Here is a 21,319-nt window from a genome sequence, read left to right as displayed (position 1 = left end):
AAGTTAACGCCGTTAGGTCAAACTTAACCCAAGACCACCCTAAAACTATTGACCTTCTCCTTCCCTTCCATTTCATTGCCCTTTCATTCTGAAACAAGAGAAAACGAGCAGCTTCTCCCTGCCCTCTCTCTCAAATCACCTAACAAGAGCAGCTTTTCTCTCTCGGTTTCTTCTGTGTCGGTTAGTATCTCTCTCTCTCTCTCCTTGTATCTCTCGCTCTCTCCTTGTATCTCTCTCTATCCCTGTATCTCTTAGTAAATGAAACCCAAAAAAGCCCTAGATTTTTTCATTTTTATGTCTAATTTTTGGGCTGAAACTTGATGGCTTAAACCAAGATTTGATGCATTAACCAATATGAATTGGTTAATGCATCAAATGTTGCACTCAAATGCTGTCTCGGTTAGTAAATTAAATCGAGAAATTATCTTTTTCAATTCTAGTTATGTGATTCTTGTTTGTGTTGTTAGTTGAAGTTGTCTAGGGTTATAATGATGTTGAATTAGGTTATTTACCACTTCACTAATAGCCCAATAGGGTTCTTTACCACTTCACTAGTAGCCCAATAGGGTTCTTTACCACTTCACTAATAGGGTACTTCTTTAAAGAATTCTTAAAGAAAGATGAAGCCTTTGCAAATAAAATCTTGAAATTTTCCATTTTTTTTCTTTATAAGTAAGTTTAAGAGCATAAAAAAAATGATCTTTCAGCTTAAACATTGATGTGACACGAAAATGTCACATTTGGAGAGCCTAACTTAGACTAGTTAGTCCTTATCGAGTGTTATCAATAATATTTTATGTGTTTTTCTTGTTAGGTATCATTTTTGGAGATAAACATGTAAACCGGAATAAAAGGAACGAATTGTCACTATCATTTCATGTGCCGAAAACGAGAGAAAAAGATTTCAAGCAAATCATATGACAAGTGGAGTCAATGACGAGTCCGACGGTGAAAATGGAATTCAATTCGGAGTTCGGACGGGGAAGATATGAAAGAAAGAAGCCAAAGTCTTTTCTTGAAGGCACTCTCCTTTGTTTCTAGTTGGGAATCAAAGTCAAACCCAAAGAAAAACCAAAAGCCCACAAAGAAAAGGATTAGAGATTTTAGAGGCACCTCTTTAGGGCCCAGGTCAAATTAGTCTAAAGACTTAGTTAAGTTGACTAAGTCTAGGGTTTGAATGAAGTTAGAGAGAGGGGTCAAAGACACTATTCATCATCTTCTAGCTTGGACAAGAAGGAGGAGAGAGAAAGAGAGAAAAGGAGGCTACAACTTAGGATTGTCCTTGAAAGCTTGAGAGAGAGTAAAAGAAAGAGAGGAAGGAGGAGTAGCCGGCCTTAGCTTGGCTGACCAGCACTAGGCCGGCCAAGCAAGGCCGGTACCACAACAGCTTGGGACGGACATCCATGAAAGCTTCATCACCAGCTCGGGTAGCAACAAGAGAGCTTCGGCTGGGGACGCGCACAGCAGCTAAGCACGAACAGCAGCTGTTCCGGCACGGGAAAGACGCGTCCTCAGCAGCAGCAGCTTCCACGGGACGCGTCTGAGCTCGGTTGTGCACATTCCAAGGCTCGGGACAGTTGCTCGTGTGGAGGGACAGCAGCTCGGGTTTCTTCATGAGCTCGGGATGAAGTGTACCAGCTCGGGACGGGCATTGGAGAGCTCGGCCGGAAGCTATCTTGCTCGGGACGAAGCTCCAAGCACGGGACGGCTGCACTCGGCTCGGAACAGTACATCTCTTGGCCGGATCTAGGGTTTTGGCCGGATTTAGTCACCTTCTTTGGCCGGAGTTTTTTGGGTTTCCGGCCACTTTCTTGGCCGGAAAACTTAGGGTTTCTACTCCCCTCATCCTTGGCTAGCTTCCCATATGGTTTGATTTGATTTTGGGTTACAAATTTCTAGAGAGAGAAAGCTAGGGTTAGCTTTAATGGAGGTTATGTTCTAAATGGAGAAGATGATGGTGGTCACTATGGGGAACCCAGAATTTGCTAAGGGGAGATCGGCTGAACCTTAAAAACTCATATTTTCCGATGATCTTAGCCTCGAACCACATCGAAAAAGGGGGACTCTCTCATCATTTTCTTTTCATTTCTTATTCAATCACCATGTTTAGCTAACTTTAGTATGTCGATTATATGAGATGAAATGTGATGAATTCGTGATTATGTTTAATATGATTTGATGTTTTGATTATAAATTGATGTTCATTTATTTCGATTATCATTTTGATCGTATTTTCATGTGTCTTGTCAAGCACTTCGAATAGTTAATAGACGAAACGAAGTATTCGATATCGATCGTAGTCTAAGTCATAATTTCATGTGTCTTGTCATGCACTTCACATAGTTAGGCGACTAGACGACACTTTCGATGACTCGGGATTAACCGATTTAGACATTTGTTTGACTAAGTATGATCTCCGGATATACGTAGTACTTAGAGACATCTACTTTACGAGTCGAATATCGATTGTACCTCGACACATTAAATCGGACTACACATAGTCGTAGGTTTCTCATTATGGATTCCCGGACTTCGACACCTCTCTCACTTATTTGTTCCCCGAATCGAGTCTTACTGTCTCCTGACTCTTGTTCCTTCGACTCTTCTCTCGAATCTCTCTCGCCCGTTTACATTGACTATCTAGTTGGATTTACTTGTTTTCTTCTCTTATTACTTATTCATACTAAAACCCTCCATTTATCCTTGTTCTTTTCTTTTTAGTCTAAGTTAGCTTTTAATATCTAGACCGAGGGATAAGACCATTGATATCCAAACTACCTTCCTATCCTTGGATCGATCCCCGGCAGCGGCGCCAAAAACTTGATGCACCCGAAAAGGTTACACACCCAAGCGGAGGTATCAAGTAGTAATCCGGCTTTGCCGAAAATGAGATAAAAACTCATCACTATCATTTCATGTGCCGAAAATGAGATAAAAAGACTTCACTAATAGGGTACTTCTTTAAAGAATTCTTAAAGAAAGATGAAGCCTTTGCAAATAAAATCTTGAAATTTTCCATTTTTCTTCTTTATAAGTAAGTTTAGGAGCATAAAAAAAATGATCTTTCAGCTTAAACATCAAAACTCAAACTATGAATAAAAAATTTGAAATTTTGCAGAACAAGATATCTCCTCCTTAAACCCCACAAGGTTGTATTTATGGGTTCTGAATTTGGATTGTCTGAGAGGAAATATGTGAAGATCAATTAATGTTCTTCTAGTTTCATATACTAATTAGGGACCAATTCATTTGAGTGCAGCATTTGATGCTGAAATAATAAACAGAACATGATTAAAGTAAATTAAAGTTAAGATCTTGGAAGCACAATATGGTTTCTTTAAAATGAAATTGTTATTTGTGTTTCATTGGTTTCATTTGTATAAGTGTGTTTTAATTTGTTGGTTCTGTTCTTAGAACAGTGAACTGTTTGATTTTAATTCACTTTTGTTAGTGTGGTGTTCATTGACTTGTCAATTTAGTTTGTAATTGATGCTTCAAGTACCTAATTGTAAGATACGGTGGGTTAGAGCCGTAAAATTGGAAAGAACCGATTCGAGCCAACCGAAAATATCACAGAAGCTACTGTGCAAAAATCCGGTGGGCTCGAACCGAATTTCTGCCATTTTACGGCTCGAGCCCACCGATTTTTTGCACAGAAGCTCGAACCGTTAAATGGCAGAAATTCGGTTCGAGCCCACCGAACATATGCACAGTAGCTACTGTGCAAAAAATCGGTGGGCTCGAACCGGTTATTTGCAACTTTACGGCTCGAACCCACCGTAAAATTGCACAGTAAGTACTGTTTACATCAATAGCTTCCTAATCCGATTTTTCCATGTTGTTTGACTTTATTTATATATCCTATTTTACCTTTAGTCATGTCTGAACGTGTCGCACAAACTGTAAGTGCGAGAAAGAGGAAGGAGGATGCTAGGAAGCAGATTGTCGACGGTTCGATGAGTGAAGCAGGTGCGGATCCTTTTCCAGGAAGGCCGACGGACCGAAGCGTTCTCAAGAACTATGAGAACCATATCGCATACCAGATTTGGAATGGCAAGGTACGTGTATGTTTTTCTGTTTTTCGCACTTATCAATGTTTAATATAATGATATATTGTTAACTTTCAATAGACGTAACTTTTATGTTTGTTTACGTAGGATCGTTCTGTTTTGAAACTACATAATCACGCAAGTGGTGTGCTAGTGGGGGCCCTTGAAAGTAAAATTATACGAGATTCAAAGAAGGAACATGTTTGGGACCTAGGACTCGAGTGTAAAGTAGTTCGTGAGAAGGTGCAAGCATCAGGACTTCTGTAAATCGCTAAGTACTCTTACCAGAAACTTGACCGGGTTCTTATCACGGCTTTCACGGAGAGGTGGCATAAAGATACTAACACCTTTCACATGCCATTTGGAGAAATGACGATCACACTAGAGGATGTGCATCGTACTACAGGACTTCAGATTACAGGTCACTCGGTTCATCTTGATAATGATCATGTAAATGAATGTGCACTTCTGGTGAAAGGTTTAGGGGTGACACCTGAGGTTGCGGAAGCAGAATTGAAGGTGACTAAGTGCAAGAGTGTCTGAATGTTGTGGTTGAGGGAAATCTGTTCGGGTAGCTTAGACAAAGATGACGCACGGAAGAAAGACTTTTGCGTCAGAGGGTACCTTCTCCATCTTATGGGCTCGACTCTTTTCTGTGACAAGAGTGGTTCGAAGGTGCCTGTTTGCTACCTTACATATTTGATGGACTTGACGAAGGTCCCTAAATATTCGTGGGGCACGGCTGTACTTTCTTACCTTTATAAGCAGCTCGGTCATGTTTCCAGTAAGGGTGGACAAATGGCGGGTTATCTGCCCCTCCTTCAGGTATTTCTCACATTATTATAAGTTGATTAATTTAGGAGTCTATCTTCTTGGTAGTAATAATTGTTTTCTTGTTTAGGTATGGATTGACGAGCATTTTAAGCTTGGTCTGTCGGATTTGAAAAATGATTTCGACATTAGCTCGGATTTGCCTCTGATGGGTAGATGGACGGAGCATGATGCACATGGAAATCTAGATGACAGACTGGTTAACCTTCGAGAGATGATCGACGATTTGGAGGAGCGAGAGGTAAAATTCTATATACTATGGTATTTTGCATGTTAATTTGACATTGAATGAGCATCTAGTATAATAATTGTGTTATTTAGGTTATTTGGGACCATATAGACTCATGGGCATTGGTGAGTCATCTCCCCCACTATACGTCTTCTACAGCGGTTGTATCGTATTTGATGATATTGCCGAGCCGTATCAACCCGAAAGGGTGTTGAGGCAATTTGGTGTGGTTCAACATATTCCGTCTGCGCCCATGAGAGCAACAAAGAAGAGAAGGAGTGAAGCAAAGGATTATGGAGAACATACATGGTATTGGGATAACTGGAAACATCATGTCCTCAACGAGAAAGACAGGTCGCAACGGGTTAGTTCGGCTTGGGAGGTCGATGATAAATATGCTGAGTGGTTTAGTCGAATTTCACACCCGAAGGTCCAAAACCCAATCCATCGGAAGACGAACCAAGCACAAAGCTCACTCGGTTCGATTGCTTACTACGTAAGTACACATAAAGCATGTAATCTACTTTATTTAGTATTGATGGAAATACATGTTAACAGACTTGATTTTTTTTTTCAGAGAGAGGGTATTCGGCATGCCCTTGCTGCACTAGATTTGTCTGGGGTGGATGCAGGAAAGGAAATTCTTCAGCAAGTATTGAGGGAGGAGCAACTTCCAGAGGCACCCCAGAGGGCTCAGGAAGGAAATACAAGGAAGAGGACAAAAACAAAGGCATTGGGCAGGAGGAAGACCTAGAACGTCTTTATATACTTTTATATTTTGAATGATGTCGGAAACTTTTGAATGATGTCGGATACTTTTATATTTTGAACGGCTTTAGATACTTTATCTTTTGATATGTTAAAACTGTTGGTTTTTTATATGGTTGAAATGTTATATTTTGATATGTGCAAAAAGTTGGTTTATATGGTGGAAACGTAATTTTTGATGTGTTGTGTTAAAAAAGAGAGAGAGATACAAAACTCCGATAGCACCAAGAACGGCTCGGGACCACTGAATATTTGCACAGTAGGTACTGTGTAATTATTCGGTGGGCTCGAGCTGTTTTTAGCACCATAAACGGCTCGGGCCCACCGAATATTTGCACAGTACTTCCTATTTAAAAAAAAACTTTACGTTTAAAAAAAAGTTTTACGTTTAAAAGAAAAACAACTTCAACTAACAGTTACTACTAAAAAAAAAACAACTTCAACTAAGTTTTCATTCCATATCTATTGCTATTGCATTCGATGATGTGTCCCCTTCCTTCTTTATACTTGATGGAGTTTCTTCCAATTGCGGATTGAAATTATCGCCACTGTCAATTTTATGTTCGCAAATAGTCAACCACCTTCTTGCATCTGAAGTAGCGTATCGAGACCATTGCCTAGCAATCGGAGGAAGTATAGTTTCGTTTTGTAGCTTAACATTAAGGAAATGACAGTTGTTTACATAACCAATGCATACCATTGTATGTGGTTGAGACAAACCTTCGGAAGATGGTGGTGGTGGACCGGTGATTAAAGGTAAAAATGTCGTTGAACCATATTTCGCCAAATGAATCAACATTATATTAAAATGAGTGGCAATTAAATAACTCGTCTCTCCGTGAGTATACCAAAACTCATCTTCAGCTGGTATATCAAAATTGTTGGTTGAAACCAACAATCGGTCATAAAAAGACCCAAATATGGCTTTGTATAACTCTGGACGTGTTTCGAGTTCATTAAGAACACCTTTTCAGATCTCAATCCAACCTACCTCCGAAGGATACCCGAGACCAAGAGCGACGGCTCTAAAACCACAATGACCGTCTCCTGGAACGTTTGTAATAGTACTGATAAACGGATAAATCACCTCAGGCATTAGACGTAAAAATGAATCACCACTACCACGAGATCTCCTATTGGCTTTCCGTGCACTTTTAACCAATGGAACCGATGTTTCCGGAATACATTGTGCATACTCCCAACGAGAAGGATTTCTCTTAGTAGATATGGCTGCTTCCTTCTCTTTTCTGTTCCTTGGTTTCTTTGGGGCTCCCCGGGTTTTCAATTTTGCCAAAGGTTCTGTCATGGATGTCATTGAAGGACAAACAATACTCCTCAACCTTTCTAATATGTCTTTTCTCTCAGGACCGGTCGACATATCCCATATGGAGTACAACAATCCTAATTCGTAAGAACTCTGAAGTTCGTTATATACCTCAGGAGTAGGAATAATTGAGAGTTTAGTCCATTGTGTGTCAATGAGTGACAAAGATATCACCTCACCGCGTCTCATAATGATTTCCACCTCGTGAGCACAAGGGAGACCATACACAGACCTATACACACATCCACACAAATTTAAATCAATTCCTATAGTTTTTGCCCGCTCCACCTCATCTACCAACAGGTCAAGTGCATTGTGTGAGACATAACCCCTGAGTTCCCTAAAGGCATTGATTTGATGAGACATCTTCACAGATGTACGACTTTTCTCGAATGTAGCTTTAATCGCAACAATCTCTGTCTCAGTCATTGAATGTATAGATTCCCAACATGTGACGAAGTTACCCTCGGATGTATCCAAGTTTCTTTTCAGCTTCGCACGTGCACCTTTAACCCTATTCGTTGTAGTATTACCCAAATGCATCACATTATCGGTCCATGCCGTTACAAAATGTTCCCTAAGTGGCAACCAAGTCTTCTGAACATAAATAACATCAATGGCATTACTCTTCGACCACGTTGTGACGAAATCTTCAACAGCGCGATTATAATCCGCCTCGGTTTCCGCAAACATGATTAGTCGAAACATTGACATGAACTTTCAGAATGATTTGTTTTTCAAGTGTGGTTTAACCTTTCCAACCACACACTTATCTATATGGAAAGTACATAATAAACGATCTGCATGTGGGAAGACTTCACCTATTGCATTGATTAATGCTTGCTCCCGATCAGTCAAAAATACCTTCGGCATAGAGTTAGGAGGAAATAATGTCCTCAAACGATTCAAAGCCCAAGTGTATAAATGTTCTGCCTCTCCATCCATAAAAACTATGGCCGCGGTGAATGATTTCATAGTAGAAGTCATCCCTGTAGGGGATTACTAGGGTATCTCATACACCTAATTATCTAGTGTTGGTAGCGGAATCTCAAACATCTCTATGTTTAACACTAGTTTCCAGGATCTATACATGAACATACCAATGAACTAGATTTGGAAAGATGATTACCTCTTAATCGCTTTCCCACGAACTAAATCCCGACCAGTATTCGGAAGATAAGAGCTCCAAGTGTAGCTCCTCTACTTGAGAAACCGAGTAATGACTTGAACTCCCTCCTTTCAGTTAGCTAAGACCTTCTTGAAGGTTGAAATGAAGAACTCCTTTTTCTTGACTAGATACTTGAGAAAACTCCTTTTCTCTCTCTCTCTCTGAGCTGTATATACTGAAACTCTTTCAGGCTCTCAAAAAGCTCTCAAACTTGGCTCTCTTACTTTAGGTTGTATAATTAGGTATATATAGAAATCCCTAGAAGAGGTATTAGACTCAAACTAGGATTCCTAAAACCTAATTATAAGGCAACACCCAAAATACCCTCCTTTGGGTCACTTGAAGTGGTCGGCCAACATAGTCCTTTATGGGCTTCCTTGGTCGGCCCACTTAGGGCCTAACTGGCCATCACATGGCCAGCCCTATTGCCTAGGTCGGCCATCACATGGCCGGCCTTCCTAAAGCCTTTCCGGGCCTCCCTTTTGGGCCCGGACATGTTTGTATCTCTTCGGACTTCTCCGAATCAATCTGGACTTACCAATAATGGATCCAATCCACTTATTTGCCATTCTCCTTCTAGTCAATTCTCTCCGTTCAAATCATTACTCTGATGTGTAACCCTTGTAGGATCCGGTCTATGTTAGCCGCGAATCAACTCCTTGATTCGACGATCGTAGTTGGCTTCTAGCTAAGCATTACGACCCCTAATTGGACCGGACTAATGATCTTCCGAGTAAGGTCATTAAGATCCTATTCGCCAAATTGTACGCATTGCAACCTTGGTCGAAGGACACTCCTTCGGAAGGATACCATTCCTTCAGACCGAGGCAATATATCCTTCAATCCCAACAATCTCAAGCAATGGTTTCCCGTATCGGTTTGTTTTGTATGTACAATCAAGCATTGACACCGTGTGAAAGCACTTCAGCAATTGGATAGATTCCAGGTGTGTCCAAAATAAGTTAGTAATCTCCCCTGTTTCATTCTTCATTGAATGCCAATAAACATAATTGTGTTGCACTAACAACTTCATCAATTGTTGCATAGGAGTTCTACCTTCTTGTTGACTATGCCGGATTCGTATCCTTTCGTTGTATATGGTACGCATTGTCGAGGTATTATCGTTGAATTTTTTCTTTATTTGAGAAAGAATTTGTCGTGGTTTTGTACCAATCTGATATAGTTATTCAACAAAAGCCTTTTCTTCATTATTCAATCTATTGGCATATGCATGCCCAATTAAGGTCACTGCAAGTTGATGATTATGGATCCCACACACAACTTCCACCTTCCACTTGTCTCCGTCTATCGGTATTCCTTTTAACTTGAAGGGGCAATTGCATTTCTTAGTACTCGTTTTTCTCTTTTTGGTGGACGGTTCTTTTGTTTTAGGAATTATTTCTGGCTTAAGATGAGAACGATACTCTCCACTTCTTTCACATCGTAAATCCATCTTCGGTTTTTTACCACCTTTCCGCGCAGCAGACTTACCAATCATAACAACCATCTTGTTTTTTATACCAATTTCTTTTGCCCATTTAACTAACTCGTCTCTCGTTTCAAACACTTGTTCAGTTCGAAAATACTCACTAACATCAATGCTGACAAAACCTTCATATGGTCTATTTTCTTCTTGATTTTCTTCTTTCTTATCTGGAATTTCAAGGTTGGGTTCTTCTTCTCCACATTCACGATTTCCAATTTTAAGACATCCAAATTCCGATGATGCTTCGTTTTCTTCGGCTGCATCATGCCACCTTTCTTGTGTATTAGGACCTCCAAAATCCCAAGTGTCTGTAGTAATTTGAGATGGAAGTTGAGAAGAAGCCACAGCAGCAAAGCCCTATAGGAAAAAAAGAGAATTTTAGTCAAAACGGCCCGAGACCACCATTTTATGTACTATTTTCGGCCTGAGGCCACCGAAAATATGCACAGAAGCTACTGTGCAAAAAATCGGTGGGCTCGAACCGAATTTCTGCCATTTTACGGCTCGAGCCCACCGATTTTTTGCACAGTAGCTACTGTGCATAGTTTCGGCGGTCTCGAGCCGTGAAATGGCAGAAATTCGGTTGTACCAGACCGAAAATACCCTCTGTGTTCAACAACCAAAAAATTTTCATACAACCAACGAATATATCATATAACTTGAAAAAAAGTGTTAGGATATGTTCATCTACCTCTTGGGAGACTGAATCTTGTCCAGAAATTGATGATTTAGGATCCTTTGATATTTCTCCAAAACTTTTGAAACTTGGTTCATCCATGGTGGTTTAAGAGTTTAGAAAGGGATAGAGAAGTGGTTTAGGAGTGCAACAACAATGTGAGATTGTTGCACAACTCCGATGAACTTTCCCCGTTGATGATGGTCGCCGGTGATGTTGACAATTCCTGTGGAAGAAGAGGGAAGAAGAATATAATAGAGGAATTTCTAGGGATTTGGGTTTCTAGGGATTTGGGTTTTAGGAAGTTTTATAATTGTAACAACTAAAATCCTAATGTGGGTGAAATACACCTTTAAAGGGGTTTTTTTTCACTCATTCAAAGAGGGGGGCCCTTTAACCAAGCTAAGTCAAAGGTCTTTTACTAAGTCAGCGAAACCATGGGGAGGCCTTTTAACAAAAACGGGGGGGGGGGGGGGGGGATTTAAAATCTCCCTATAGTATTTTGTTGTTCTCAACTTCATCTTTACCTTTATTTCTAGTGGACTTCCATCAAATTCTTTATAAATTTTCTATTGTCTACCAGATCTTTCTCTTTCTAGTAGGGTGACTCCAAGTCCATATGTAATGTGTCTTGGCACATTGAGTTAGTCTACCATGGCTGAGACTCCACTACAATATAAAAGAGTATGTTATCAACATACGCGTATACAAGAATATATTTTACATACGCCTATACAAGAGTATGTTAGCGAACTCCTTCGAACTTGTACGCATAAAGCTTTAGGTCTGAAACAAATAATTGATAAAGAAAATGAAAGAATAGATTAGTTGGAAGTTTCCCAACTGATAAGTTCTAGAAGATGAAGAATTCTCAAACTTGATTTATTTTTGAACTTTTCTTCTTGAAGAGTGAATATCGTGCCAGCTTTCTGTACAATTTCATTATAGAAAAAGTTAACCTTGTTTCACAGTGATTTCAACATCTGAAGACTTGCTTTCTTTGGTATTGTTTCTCCGAATGGATACTAAAACTTCTGTGATACACGAGTCGCTCAACCAACTTTGCAGAAACCGATTGGATGTTGGAATTCTATGCGGCATCTTCAAGATTTCATCACAATAACAATCACAAAATCTTATCCTGGGTCAACCCAACACATCAAACTACTTTTCGTCATGTTTACTTCTTTTCCAGCTTAGAAGATAGGCTAAGTGCTTCTTGGGTTGCTACCACTCTGCATAAAGCGCGAAAACAAGTAGTAATAAAGATGCAGTGATAAAATGAACAAAATTAGGCGTCACGTGTCTAAACGGGCAGAGCCCATGCCACATGGCAGTACACAGCCCATGTCGTGTCCCGTGCCCAAAAAGAATAAGGCATAACAGGCAAGCCCTCTACCCTGCCACGTCCCGTTTATAAACGGGCAGTGTCGGTCCCCAGGACCTATTTATAAACAGGTCGTGTTGGCAACCAACAAAAAAATGGGCCGTATCGGACCTTTTTCGAGCCAACATGGCCCGTTCAGAAACTCTAGGTGAAATACCGTTAATTGTTTAGACTAGTAAATAAACCAAGAACTCCAAAACGGCACTTGATCATAATGACCCATACCACTAGGAGCCAAGACACCTTTCCTGAAAATTTTCAAGAACTTGAACCATGTCTCGGGTATTGCTTTTGGATTCAGAAGATAATACGTATTGATGAGTTGGGTGGATTACCTGCACGTAAGATCGATACACTCTTTGTCTAAGAGGCCAACTAGGTTTCGTTTGTGGTCTTCATGATCAGAAACAACTGGAATCTGACTAACCCCAATTGCCTTCATAATATTTTGCGCGGAACAGAGATTCATGTCTGGTGTCGCTGTCCATAATACTCGACATTTTCCTTCACTCGAGTTACACATCTCAAACACAGTAAGCTTCTCTACCTGATAAAAAAACATTTAGTTAACAGCACACCTGGTAAGTATTACAATAGATTTCGTCCATTCACGGTCCTCCTGAAAAATATTAACCAGGGTTACAGTTTTCGCTTACTTCCCCATTTGTTTGTTATTCACCGGGAAAAAATCAGTGAACACATACCGAATTGGGTTTAGAAGTATCGAAAAAAGGTGTTAAAGCTGGTTTTCTTGACAATAGTGGAAACAAGTTATAATGTTGATACCTCATCTTGCCCGTATCTTGCTTTAGCTAGTTTGCTGAACTCCTGAATGTCGTCGAGTGTAAAAAATCCAATCAGGGCATTTTCGTTGTCGACTATCATTGCACATGACTGTTTTTCGGCAAACATGAGAGTAACGGCTTCCGTTAAGAATGTGCTCATTACGACAGTAATAAATCTTATTCGCATGGCTTGTGATACAAAAATTCTCTCTTCCAAGGCACTGAACTCTGTAACACTATCATCTAAGCAGAGAGAACTCTCAAGTTCACAAAGTTCTTCTGAGTTTGATGTTGTCTTGGCAAGAGCAGAATTAGAAGATAGTCCACTCGAGTTGAAGGAAGATCGACTAATTTGTGGATTGGATTTGGTTTTTGATTCTAGATTAGCGTCTTTACTTCCGGAGTCTCTCTTTATTACCTGACCAGAAGCAATCCATGACGACAACCCAACAGCTCCGAGTAGAGGAAGAACTATTCGATAATCTTGTGTTAATTCGAAGAGAAGCAAAACTGCAGTAAGAGGTACCTGGCATACCCCTGCCAGAGTAGCAGCCATGCCCACCTTAAAAGAATATTCGTTTATGAGCAAAACTTCTCTTCCGATAAAAATTACTGAGATAGACCAATTGGCAAAAGGTAAAAGATAAGAAAAGTAAAAAAGAACGAATTCTGCAAAGTCATGTAAAGCAATTTAGAGTCTAACGTGATAGAGAAGATGAAGTCATGGACATGTACCAGGCCATAGGCTTGAGGTGATGCTACTTCGAGAATAGACAGATGAAAAAAGGGATCAGAGTTGGAAATCGCATAGCTAGCAAATTTCCCGTACGCCATGCCGGTTGATGCACCAATGAAGAGAGATGGTGCATAGTAACCTCCTACTAATCCAGAAGCCCGACATAAGGAAGTCGTTATTATCTTGACCCCAACTAATTGAAGTAATAATTCGGCTGAGAGGCCTTTCACAAAAGGCTTAGATTCCAACAAAAGATTAACATTCTCAAAACCCCAATAAAGAATCTCAGGGTATGCTAAAGCTATCAACCCCACAGATAAGCCACCGAGTATAGGAAAGACAGTCTTCGGAATCCCAATTACCTTGTGAGATTTGTCAACAACTGTAATTGCATACGACGTGCACCTAGACAAGGTCAAAGATACCAGCCCACAGAGGATCCCCAACACGAGATACAAAGGTAGCTCTGAAAGACGGACGAGTAAGAGTAAGGATGTTGGGTTTCATCTCTTTACAATAAAACAATGCAGGTCAAGAGTAAGTAGAGAATGATAACTACAATCGTAAAACAAAGACATAAGGTAGTACCACTCGGAGAACGAAAATCATATTCTGGGACCTTGAATGCTGGTTGTGATCCCAGACCCACTTCGGAAATAATAGAAGCTATTACAGCACTAAGAATCACCATTGAAGTTGTATTAGTTAGTGTTGGGGCTGAATCTGCTGCTGGCGATGGCCATAAGACAGATTCCACAGCAAAAAAACATCCAGCGACAGCAGCATTGAAGCCTATCAAAGAGGGAGAGTGTAAGTATAAACATAGGAAATACGAAATGGAAAACAATGACAAGAAGCTAAATATATAGATTCATTTTTCATTGATTGTGCCATATGAATAGGAAGTTCTGAACATGGTAAAATGGTGGTGCAGTGATGCGTGACAGTCATCGTTGTAATGGAAATACGGCCGTGAATCATGACAACTATTTTCATCTAAACGTGGTACTTCTAAAAAAGGTAAAAAGGGTCAGTAGAATGGTTTCTCTTTTTTATTTTGGTTAAATAAATAACGGTTGGTATAATGGATATTAATAGTTTATACTTTTAACTAAGAAACATTGGATCGGTACAATCAGTGAGGAGAGTTTAACATTGACTTGTTAAAAGTGGAAAGAAAAGGTGTGGTACAATCAGTGGGAGAACCCAAAAATAATTATGTTATTTAATGGTCAAAGAACTGTTATAACGGAAAACAACACTGTTATAATAACCACATAGCAGAAATCCCTTTTCCCCAAAACTGAAAAAAGAATGATACGAAGAGAGACAATTACCCCAAAACGGCTGTTATTTCTAATATGATGAACTTTTTCTAAACCTGATGAATATGACATACCACCCATTAAGACCTGCACATATATTTGACACAAATTGTGATCCCTAACTTTTAGAGCAAGTAACAAGAATAAGTTTTAGTGTGAAAATGTGGAACCTGATGCGATACCAGCTGCTGACCCAGCCGCCACAATAGAGGTCCTGCTTTGATTACTGAAACCGAAAACAGTGCTAATACCCTTGGCCACAGATGCACCTATTTCCACACTCGGACCTTCGGGCCCTAAAGAGTTTCCAGAGCCAAGGGTGATTGAAGCTGCAAGTGCCTTGAGAACAGGTCTAAATGCGGCTTTGACATTATCAGATGGTACCAAAAATCCTTTGGATTGGGAAGGGGTATCGTCAAGAGCACCACGAATACCATTCAACATGGCAACGATAATACCACCACAAGTGGGCACTGAAATGACTCGTATCCAGGTTTCTTCGATAGGTCTCTCCCTCAACCACGAGGCACCTCGAGAAGGGATGTCGTCCCAGAAGAAATCCCGCAACTCATGTACCTACATTTAAACAATTTGTTTTGATAAATGCTTGCTTTATATATACGAGGTTACGGCTACCACGTCATTCAGAACATGAACCCCTGGCCAAATCAACATCTTATTGTTGATGGTACATAGGCACATATAAGACCCCATTTCATATAAAAACCTCAACAAGAGTTAATTTGATGAAATTCAAACTTCAAAGTAGGATTATCTACTAAAGAGAGCAGTATTATTAGAATCCGCCATTAGGATCTAAATGAGTATAAGAGACCCATAGATGAGGTGTAAGTAAAGTGTAAAAACAAAATGGGTTCTCAAAAACAATACAGTAAGAAAAAAAGTTCCCAATTTTCATAATCAAATAAATCAGCAAAGAGAACAAAAATGTACAAATTCAGATGAAGAAGCAGACTGACTGTGTTATTGAAGAGAACAACAGCAACTCCAGTGAGAAGACCAACAAAACAAGCAGCTATTATCCCTAGTTTCTCATTCTCTTTCTCCACCTTGAAAGGAATATAAGTTTCATCTTCTTCATTTTCTTCTATAAGTTCTCTATTCAAATTTTCTCCTGATTGTTGTTCTTCTTCCTCTTTATCATTACCAACTTCACTAGAATCAGCATCTCTTACTTGGGAATCACTCGAACACAATACCACTTTTCTTTTATTTTTTGGGAACCCATTCATAAAAAGTTTGCTAGTTCTGATAACATCATTAAATTTCAGACATGGTGGAGAAATGGGATAGTAGTTATTGTGCTTTTTATAGCAAAAAGAACCCAACTTTGAAGAACCCAAGAACAGATTTGGGTAGTTACACAATTTACAGCAGATTGAACAGGAAGAAGAGAAAACCAGAGCTGAACCCATTAGAGCTCTCTACATTGATAGTTTCAACCAACCAAATGAATTTGTGAACACAATATAAAACAGATAAGAGTCATACAAAGTTTTTATTTTCTTCTACTTTGAAAGCTGGTTGTTTCCACCCATTTCCCCCACTAATAGGAAAATGGGTATCCATGGAAATAAAAGATTTCCATGGAAAATAGGATACCCATTTCCCCCACAATATAAAACAGATAGGAGTCATACAAAGTTTTAGTGGGAATAGGAAATTCCATCATATTGCAATGGATTAGAAAATCATATTGGAAGGAGTTTCATTCCTCCTAAAGGGGCGCCTCAAATCCAAGAGGAACCATGACCAAGTTTGTGATTTCTTTTAATCCATATCGCTCTACCAAACTTTGAGATACTACTGGTGGTTCTGGTAAGCACATTTCGTTATCATTACAAACTGACAGAAATTGATCTTGTTCGTAGTTGATTTGATTTACAATTCTAAAAGAAAAATCGTAAACTTCTTCACTCATGGACTTGGAATTCTCCTCTCCGATGAAATTGTATTCCGCTGTTACTCTCGTGTACTAAACACAGTTCTACTTTGTAAAAATTCCAAAAAATTGAGTGGAAAAAATTGCGTTTCTCCTACCCCTCTACCACTTCATTTCCACCCCGATAAGAACCGTCGATAAACTATCATTATTAGCTATCCTTACAAAAGAATTGAGAGGTGGTGGTCAGAACTCAGAAGGCTGAAGGAGAGGCGAAAGAAGATAAAGTGGGTGTCTGATTTTTCTACCTAAAATCTTTGTATTAGGAAAGCATGGACCACGACCCAAACATGGTCTAATAGGGTGGCGAGCAGGTGAAATGAGAATATGGGATCACTGATCAGAATCACCTCTCTCTTACCAGCCTCAAAAGGACCCTCACCTCATCCAGTAAACCATCACCAGAGAAGAAGAAGAAGAACTAATAGCACAATTTTCAATCCAAAACTCAGATTTGATGGTAACTTTTTTTCCCCAATATCTCTCTCTCTTTAATTAACTAGGGTTTGGCTCTGGGAATTTTGTTATAGCCTATATTGGTTGATCAATCTTGACTTCAATTTTACTTAAATTAATCATCTTATATGTATAGAACACCTACTACTTGTTTGTTGATTTGTCTGAATGAGTTTTATTTTAGGATTTCAGCCTTTTGTATGATTGGAGAAAATTAAATAGATAGCCTAATCTCTTCTAGTAAAAAGTTCTGAACCATTGCTCCCCAAGCAGAACTTAGGTCATTTGTGAAATTGAAGTTAGTAGTGGGTAGAACTACATAATGCACTATGTTTGTCCAAGTAGAGAACATATTGGCTCTTCTTGACTTGAATTGTTAGATTTTGCTCTCCATGGTGGGATAATTTTTTTTTTTTTTCGGATTTGGAGTAGGTTTCTTGATTTAGAGTGTATTCTTTTGGTGAAATTTATCCATGTTTCCGTCCATTATCTCATATCCACAATGATAGACCAAGTATAACCTTCTTTGTCCAAAATTGGAAGATTACCAAAATCTAGCATCTTCTACACTGTGTTCTGAGTTACGCCTAAATTGGTTATGGGAGGGGGTGGTAGTCACTTTATAACTGTGTGAAAGCCTCACCACTTGAGCTGGTTTTTGGGGTGAAAGAGACCCAAGACCACTTAGGGCAAGGAAGGCGCACGACTTCACCCAAGTTTGTTTCTTGACGAGAGCTTCATTTTGATTATATGTTTTGTTTCTAGAGCTGTGGGCTGGATTAATAACATATCATTTAGTGCTCCTTTCTTTCAAAACTATTATTTGGTCAACCAAAAACCAGAAACTAACAGTTTCACGATTGACAGGGTATGAGACTACAAAGGAGCCTCGAAATCTGGAAAATGGGCACTATGAACTACTTGGATGCACTTAAGCTTCAGGAGAAACTCGTGTCTGATAGAAAACTCGGTAAAATTTCCGATACCCTCTTGTCGTTACAACATCCACCTACATATACACTTGGGAAACGGAAAACTGATCATAATTTACTAGTTTCGGAGTCCGAACTTGAAAGTATGGGAGCCGAGCTTCACTACACACAAAGAGGGGGAGATATAACTTTTCACGGACCACATCAAGCTATCTTATATCCAATTATTTCTCTCAGGGATATTAGATTTGGCGCTCGAAAGTATGTAGAAAATCTTGAATTGACAATGATTGAACTTGCATCTCTTTATGGTGTGAGAGCAAATGTTGGAAATAAATGTGAAACTGGAGTTTGGGTGGGAGATAGAAAGATCGGTGCAATTGGTGTTCGGATTTCATCAGGGATTACTTCTCATGGCTTGGCATTTAATATCGATCCTGATTTGAATTACTTCAAACACATTGTGCCTTGTGGGATTGCTAATAAAGGAGTTACATCATTGAGAAGAGAAACAAATATCGAACTTCCTAATGAAGAAGTTATTCAAGAACAACTAGTCTCTTGTTTCGCAAAATCGTTTGGGTTCACCAATCTGGTTCAGAAAGAGAACATATCGACTTTGTTGGAATCGAACAAGCAGAAGGAATTAAAAGAAAATTGATAATTAGTCCGAGAAACCAATCCACATATGTTGGCATGTACGAACGTTTGGCCTTGGCCTTGTTATTGTTTATTCTTGTAATTGTTATGATATTTGACATTGTTATTATTTATGCTTCATTTGAATGAGCTAATATCTGAATTTGTTTATACAAATTCCTGTAAATTCTGTAGCTGAATTCCAGCTTTTTCTGAATGCCTACTTTTAAGATCTGACTATCAAGAGAAATTTGAAATGAAGTCAAGTTAAACAAACAGGAGGTATTTTCCTCTGTACTCAAGAGGACAAATGGAATTGGAATTCCTCTAATGGTGTCTTTGTCTCTTAGCCAAACAGTGCTAGTTGGAAGGAAAGAAGATCACTTCTAACTTGTTATCCATCAGGGTTTGTACTCGATGCATTTATTGATTGTTTGGGATTCACAAACAATCTAATTCTTGCTCATTACTATCACCATCGATCTGCTCTTCAGTCCTTGAAACCCCTAATAGTTCTGATAATCATATGATAGAGAAAGATGGACTTTTTAAAGTATGCGAAGGTTCAGAAGTTTGCCGCATTTGTTTAGGAGTACTGCAATTCAGGTTTACTGGAGAAAAGGAAAATTTGGTGAAAAAAGAGGAGTATAGCAATGATGTTGTAGAAACAATTGTGAAGTCACTTAAGCAAGAGGGTCATGAGATTGATGGATTTTCTCTTGAAGTATCTATCCCGCCAATCATCTTGGCGAACGATCGCTTTATTCGGTTGTATGTGAAAAAGAAGTATGAATCTGAGATTTGGTTCAAAGAAAAGTTCCTCCCTGGACAAATTTCTGTTAAGAATGCCTTGAAATGTTCGATAACAAATTCACTTGAAACCTTGTTGCCTGCTAAATCTGGTGTTGGCACTTTCTGTATTCGTTTAACATATACTCATGATAAAGCATCGATAAAGCTAGAGAATTGTCTAGAGAAGGAAAATAGTTACAAGAGAAGGAAGACAGGAACAGAAAATGGTGAATCGGATGCTGCAGTTAGCAACTCTCTAGATCGTTTGCAAGATCATGTATTCTGTGAGCGCTTCAAATCACCACCAGAGAAGGTGAGCGAACCTTGCCGCTTGCAGTTGCTTTGCTGCAGAACCCCAATTTATATTGGGGGTAGATACTTAAAGTATTCTAGAAATGTCAGGCAAACTCGTTGGGTTATTGATGATGGAAGAATAGGAGAAGCTTCTGTTGAGGAGATCATAGGGAGTCAAATTCTTCCTATATGTAAAGGCGACAACTATAAGTTTCATGCTGCGGGTAGAGAAGATATTGATGTTCGCATGTTAGGTTCAGGGCGATCTCCATTAGATCGTGATAAGATTATACATTGGATGAAAATTGAGCCTATAGCGGGTAGCACACAGTATTTTATCTTGCATTTATGTACTCAGGCAGGAACATATATAAAGTAATTTTGTTCATGGCGATCTTGGACGAACCTATCCAAATCTGGGTTCGATATTAGGTTGTAGAGCAGAGATACTGCAGCTTGATGTTACAGATGTGAAGATGGACTGCTTCAACTGAATGTGCTGTCCATATGGAGATTTAGCTTCCTATCACGACAATGCAATCCAAGAAGAGGTTTAAAAGCTTTGGGACAATCCCAAATAAGGGTCGGTTCCAATTTTCCCCTCCATATTGTTACCAAGTCATTTCTTTGATCTACAAATTTGGTTAACATCCTAACTTTTTCCCCAACTAACATTTACATTATATAATTTCCTTTGTGGTTCACTAGGTTTGTCTCATTTCGAAATGATACCATCAAGGTCGTGGCGAGTTTAACAGGGTACCTAATCGGCTAATCATTAGGCACAATCATGCAATGGATCATGGCATGGTGTGGCCAGACGACAAAAGTCTGCCCTCCTCGCCCCATAACAACGACATAGTATTTTTAGGAGAGCTCATGATGTTGGAATTTTTTTAATTCTGAAGTTAAATTTCAATTGTGGATGTGCTATTTGAAAAAATTTAAATGTAGAAATGTCATTTTCACACATTTAAGTCCTGAAATGCAACACATTTGAAGTGCTTAGATTTCACCATGTTAATACAGTTGACGTGTTGAAATCCAGCACATTAGATGAGTTGAATTAGCACATCAAGATGAGCTATCTCATCTCTACACGTCAAAACTCACGTATACTCTGGGATGTTTTTGAAGTGAACATGGCTCGTGGCGGTTCACATCTGTGGGCCATGTCACGGTTTCTAATGGGGCGTAGCTAGATGGATGGATCAGTGTGGCCAAACCTTGGCATTCCACGACTCGTTTGGTTATGTGTGCCGTTTGGGCCTTAATAAATGGGTTGTGTTGCTATCTCTATACGGGGGTGTTATTTTCGTGCACCTCACAATGACTACTAATACTTTTGCGAAGATGATACAGGGATTCCCTAGTACACTCTCTGTGTACTACCCTAATGGGACAAGAGGTACTTTAGTCTTTTTCATAATGTGAAAAGACTAATATATCCTTTGTCTTATTACCCAGCTAAGCAACAGA

The 21,319-nt window shown here is 39.3% G+C and overlaps 3 protein-coding genes and 1 pseudogene across 4 annotated transcripts; 2 read left to right on the top strand and 2 right to left on the bottom strand.

The window, feature by feature from the left end:
- Nucleotides 1-6,847: 6,847 nt before the first annotated feature.
- Nucleotides 6,848-7,894, bottom strand: LOC147550398 (uncharacterized). The gene has a single exon (XM_086668455.1). It carries the CDS (start codon nucleotides 7,892-7,894, stop codon nucleotides 6,848-6,850), a length of 1,047 nt encoding a protein of 348 aa, XP_086524581.1.
- Nucleotides 7,895-11,208: 3,314 nt separating this feature from the next.
- Nucleotides 11,209-16,329, bottom strand: CLC-E (chloride channel E). 2 transcript variants are annotated; one of them, XM_086665490.1, is made up of 8 exons: nucleotides 15,745-16,307; nucleotides 14,935-15,340; nucleotides 14,028-14,231; nucleotides 13,439-13,905; nucleotides 13,122-13,265; nucleotides 12,705-12,812; nucleotides 12,254-12,465; nucleotides 11,209-11,766 (listed from the first exon to the last, which is right to left on the bottom strand). In XM_086665490.1, exons 1-8 carry the CDS (start codon nucleotides 16,198-16,200, stop codon nucleotides 11,712-11,714), a joined length of 2,052 nt encoding a protein of 683 aa, XP_086521616.1. In that variant the 5' UTR covers nucleotides 16,201-16,307; the 3' UTR covers nucleotides 11,209-11,711. The 2 variants fall into 2 exon arrangements, with proteins under 2 accessions (XP_086521616.1, XP_086521615.1); XM_086665489.1 differs by having other exon boundaries at nucleotides 12,705-13,265; nucleotides 15,745-16,329.
- A 736-nt stretch (nucleotides 16,330-17,065) lies between these two features.
- On the top strand, nucleotides 17,066-18,931 carry LIP2 (lipoyltransferase 2). The gene is made up of 2 exons (XM_086665492.1): nucleotides 17,066-17,187; nucleotides 18,051-18,931. Exons 1-2 carry the CDS (start codon nucleotides 17,185-17,187, stop codon nucleotides 18,774-18,776), a joined length of 729 nt encoding a protein of 242 aa, XP_086521618.1. The 5' UTR covers nucleotides 17,066-17,184; the 3' UTR covers nucleotides 18,777-18,931.
- Nucleotides 18,932-19,164: 233 nt separating this feature from the next.
- Nucleotides 19,165-20,493, top strand: LOC147550395 (uncharacterized; annotated as a pseudogene).
- Nucleotides 20,494-21,319: the final 826 nt, after the last annotated feature.

The sequence above is a fragment of the Eschscholzia californica genome, unplaced genomic scaffold (genome assembly GCF_041429995.1).
Source record: "Eschscholzia californica isolate CP2 unplaced genomic scaffold, dmEscCali1.0.p SCAF_3, whole genome shotgun sequence".
Lineage (NCBI taxonomy): Eukaryota > Viridiplantae > Streptophyta > Magnoliopsida > Ranunculales > Papaveraceae > Eschscholzia > Eschscholzia californica.
This window is presented reverse-complemented; position numbering and strand designations above follow the sequence as displayed.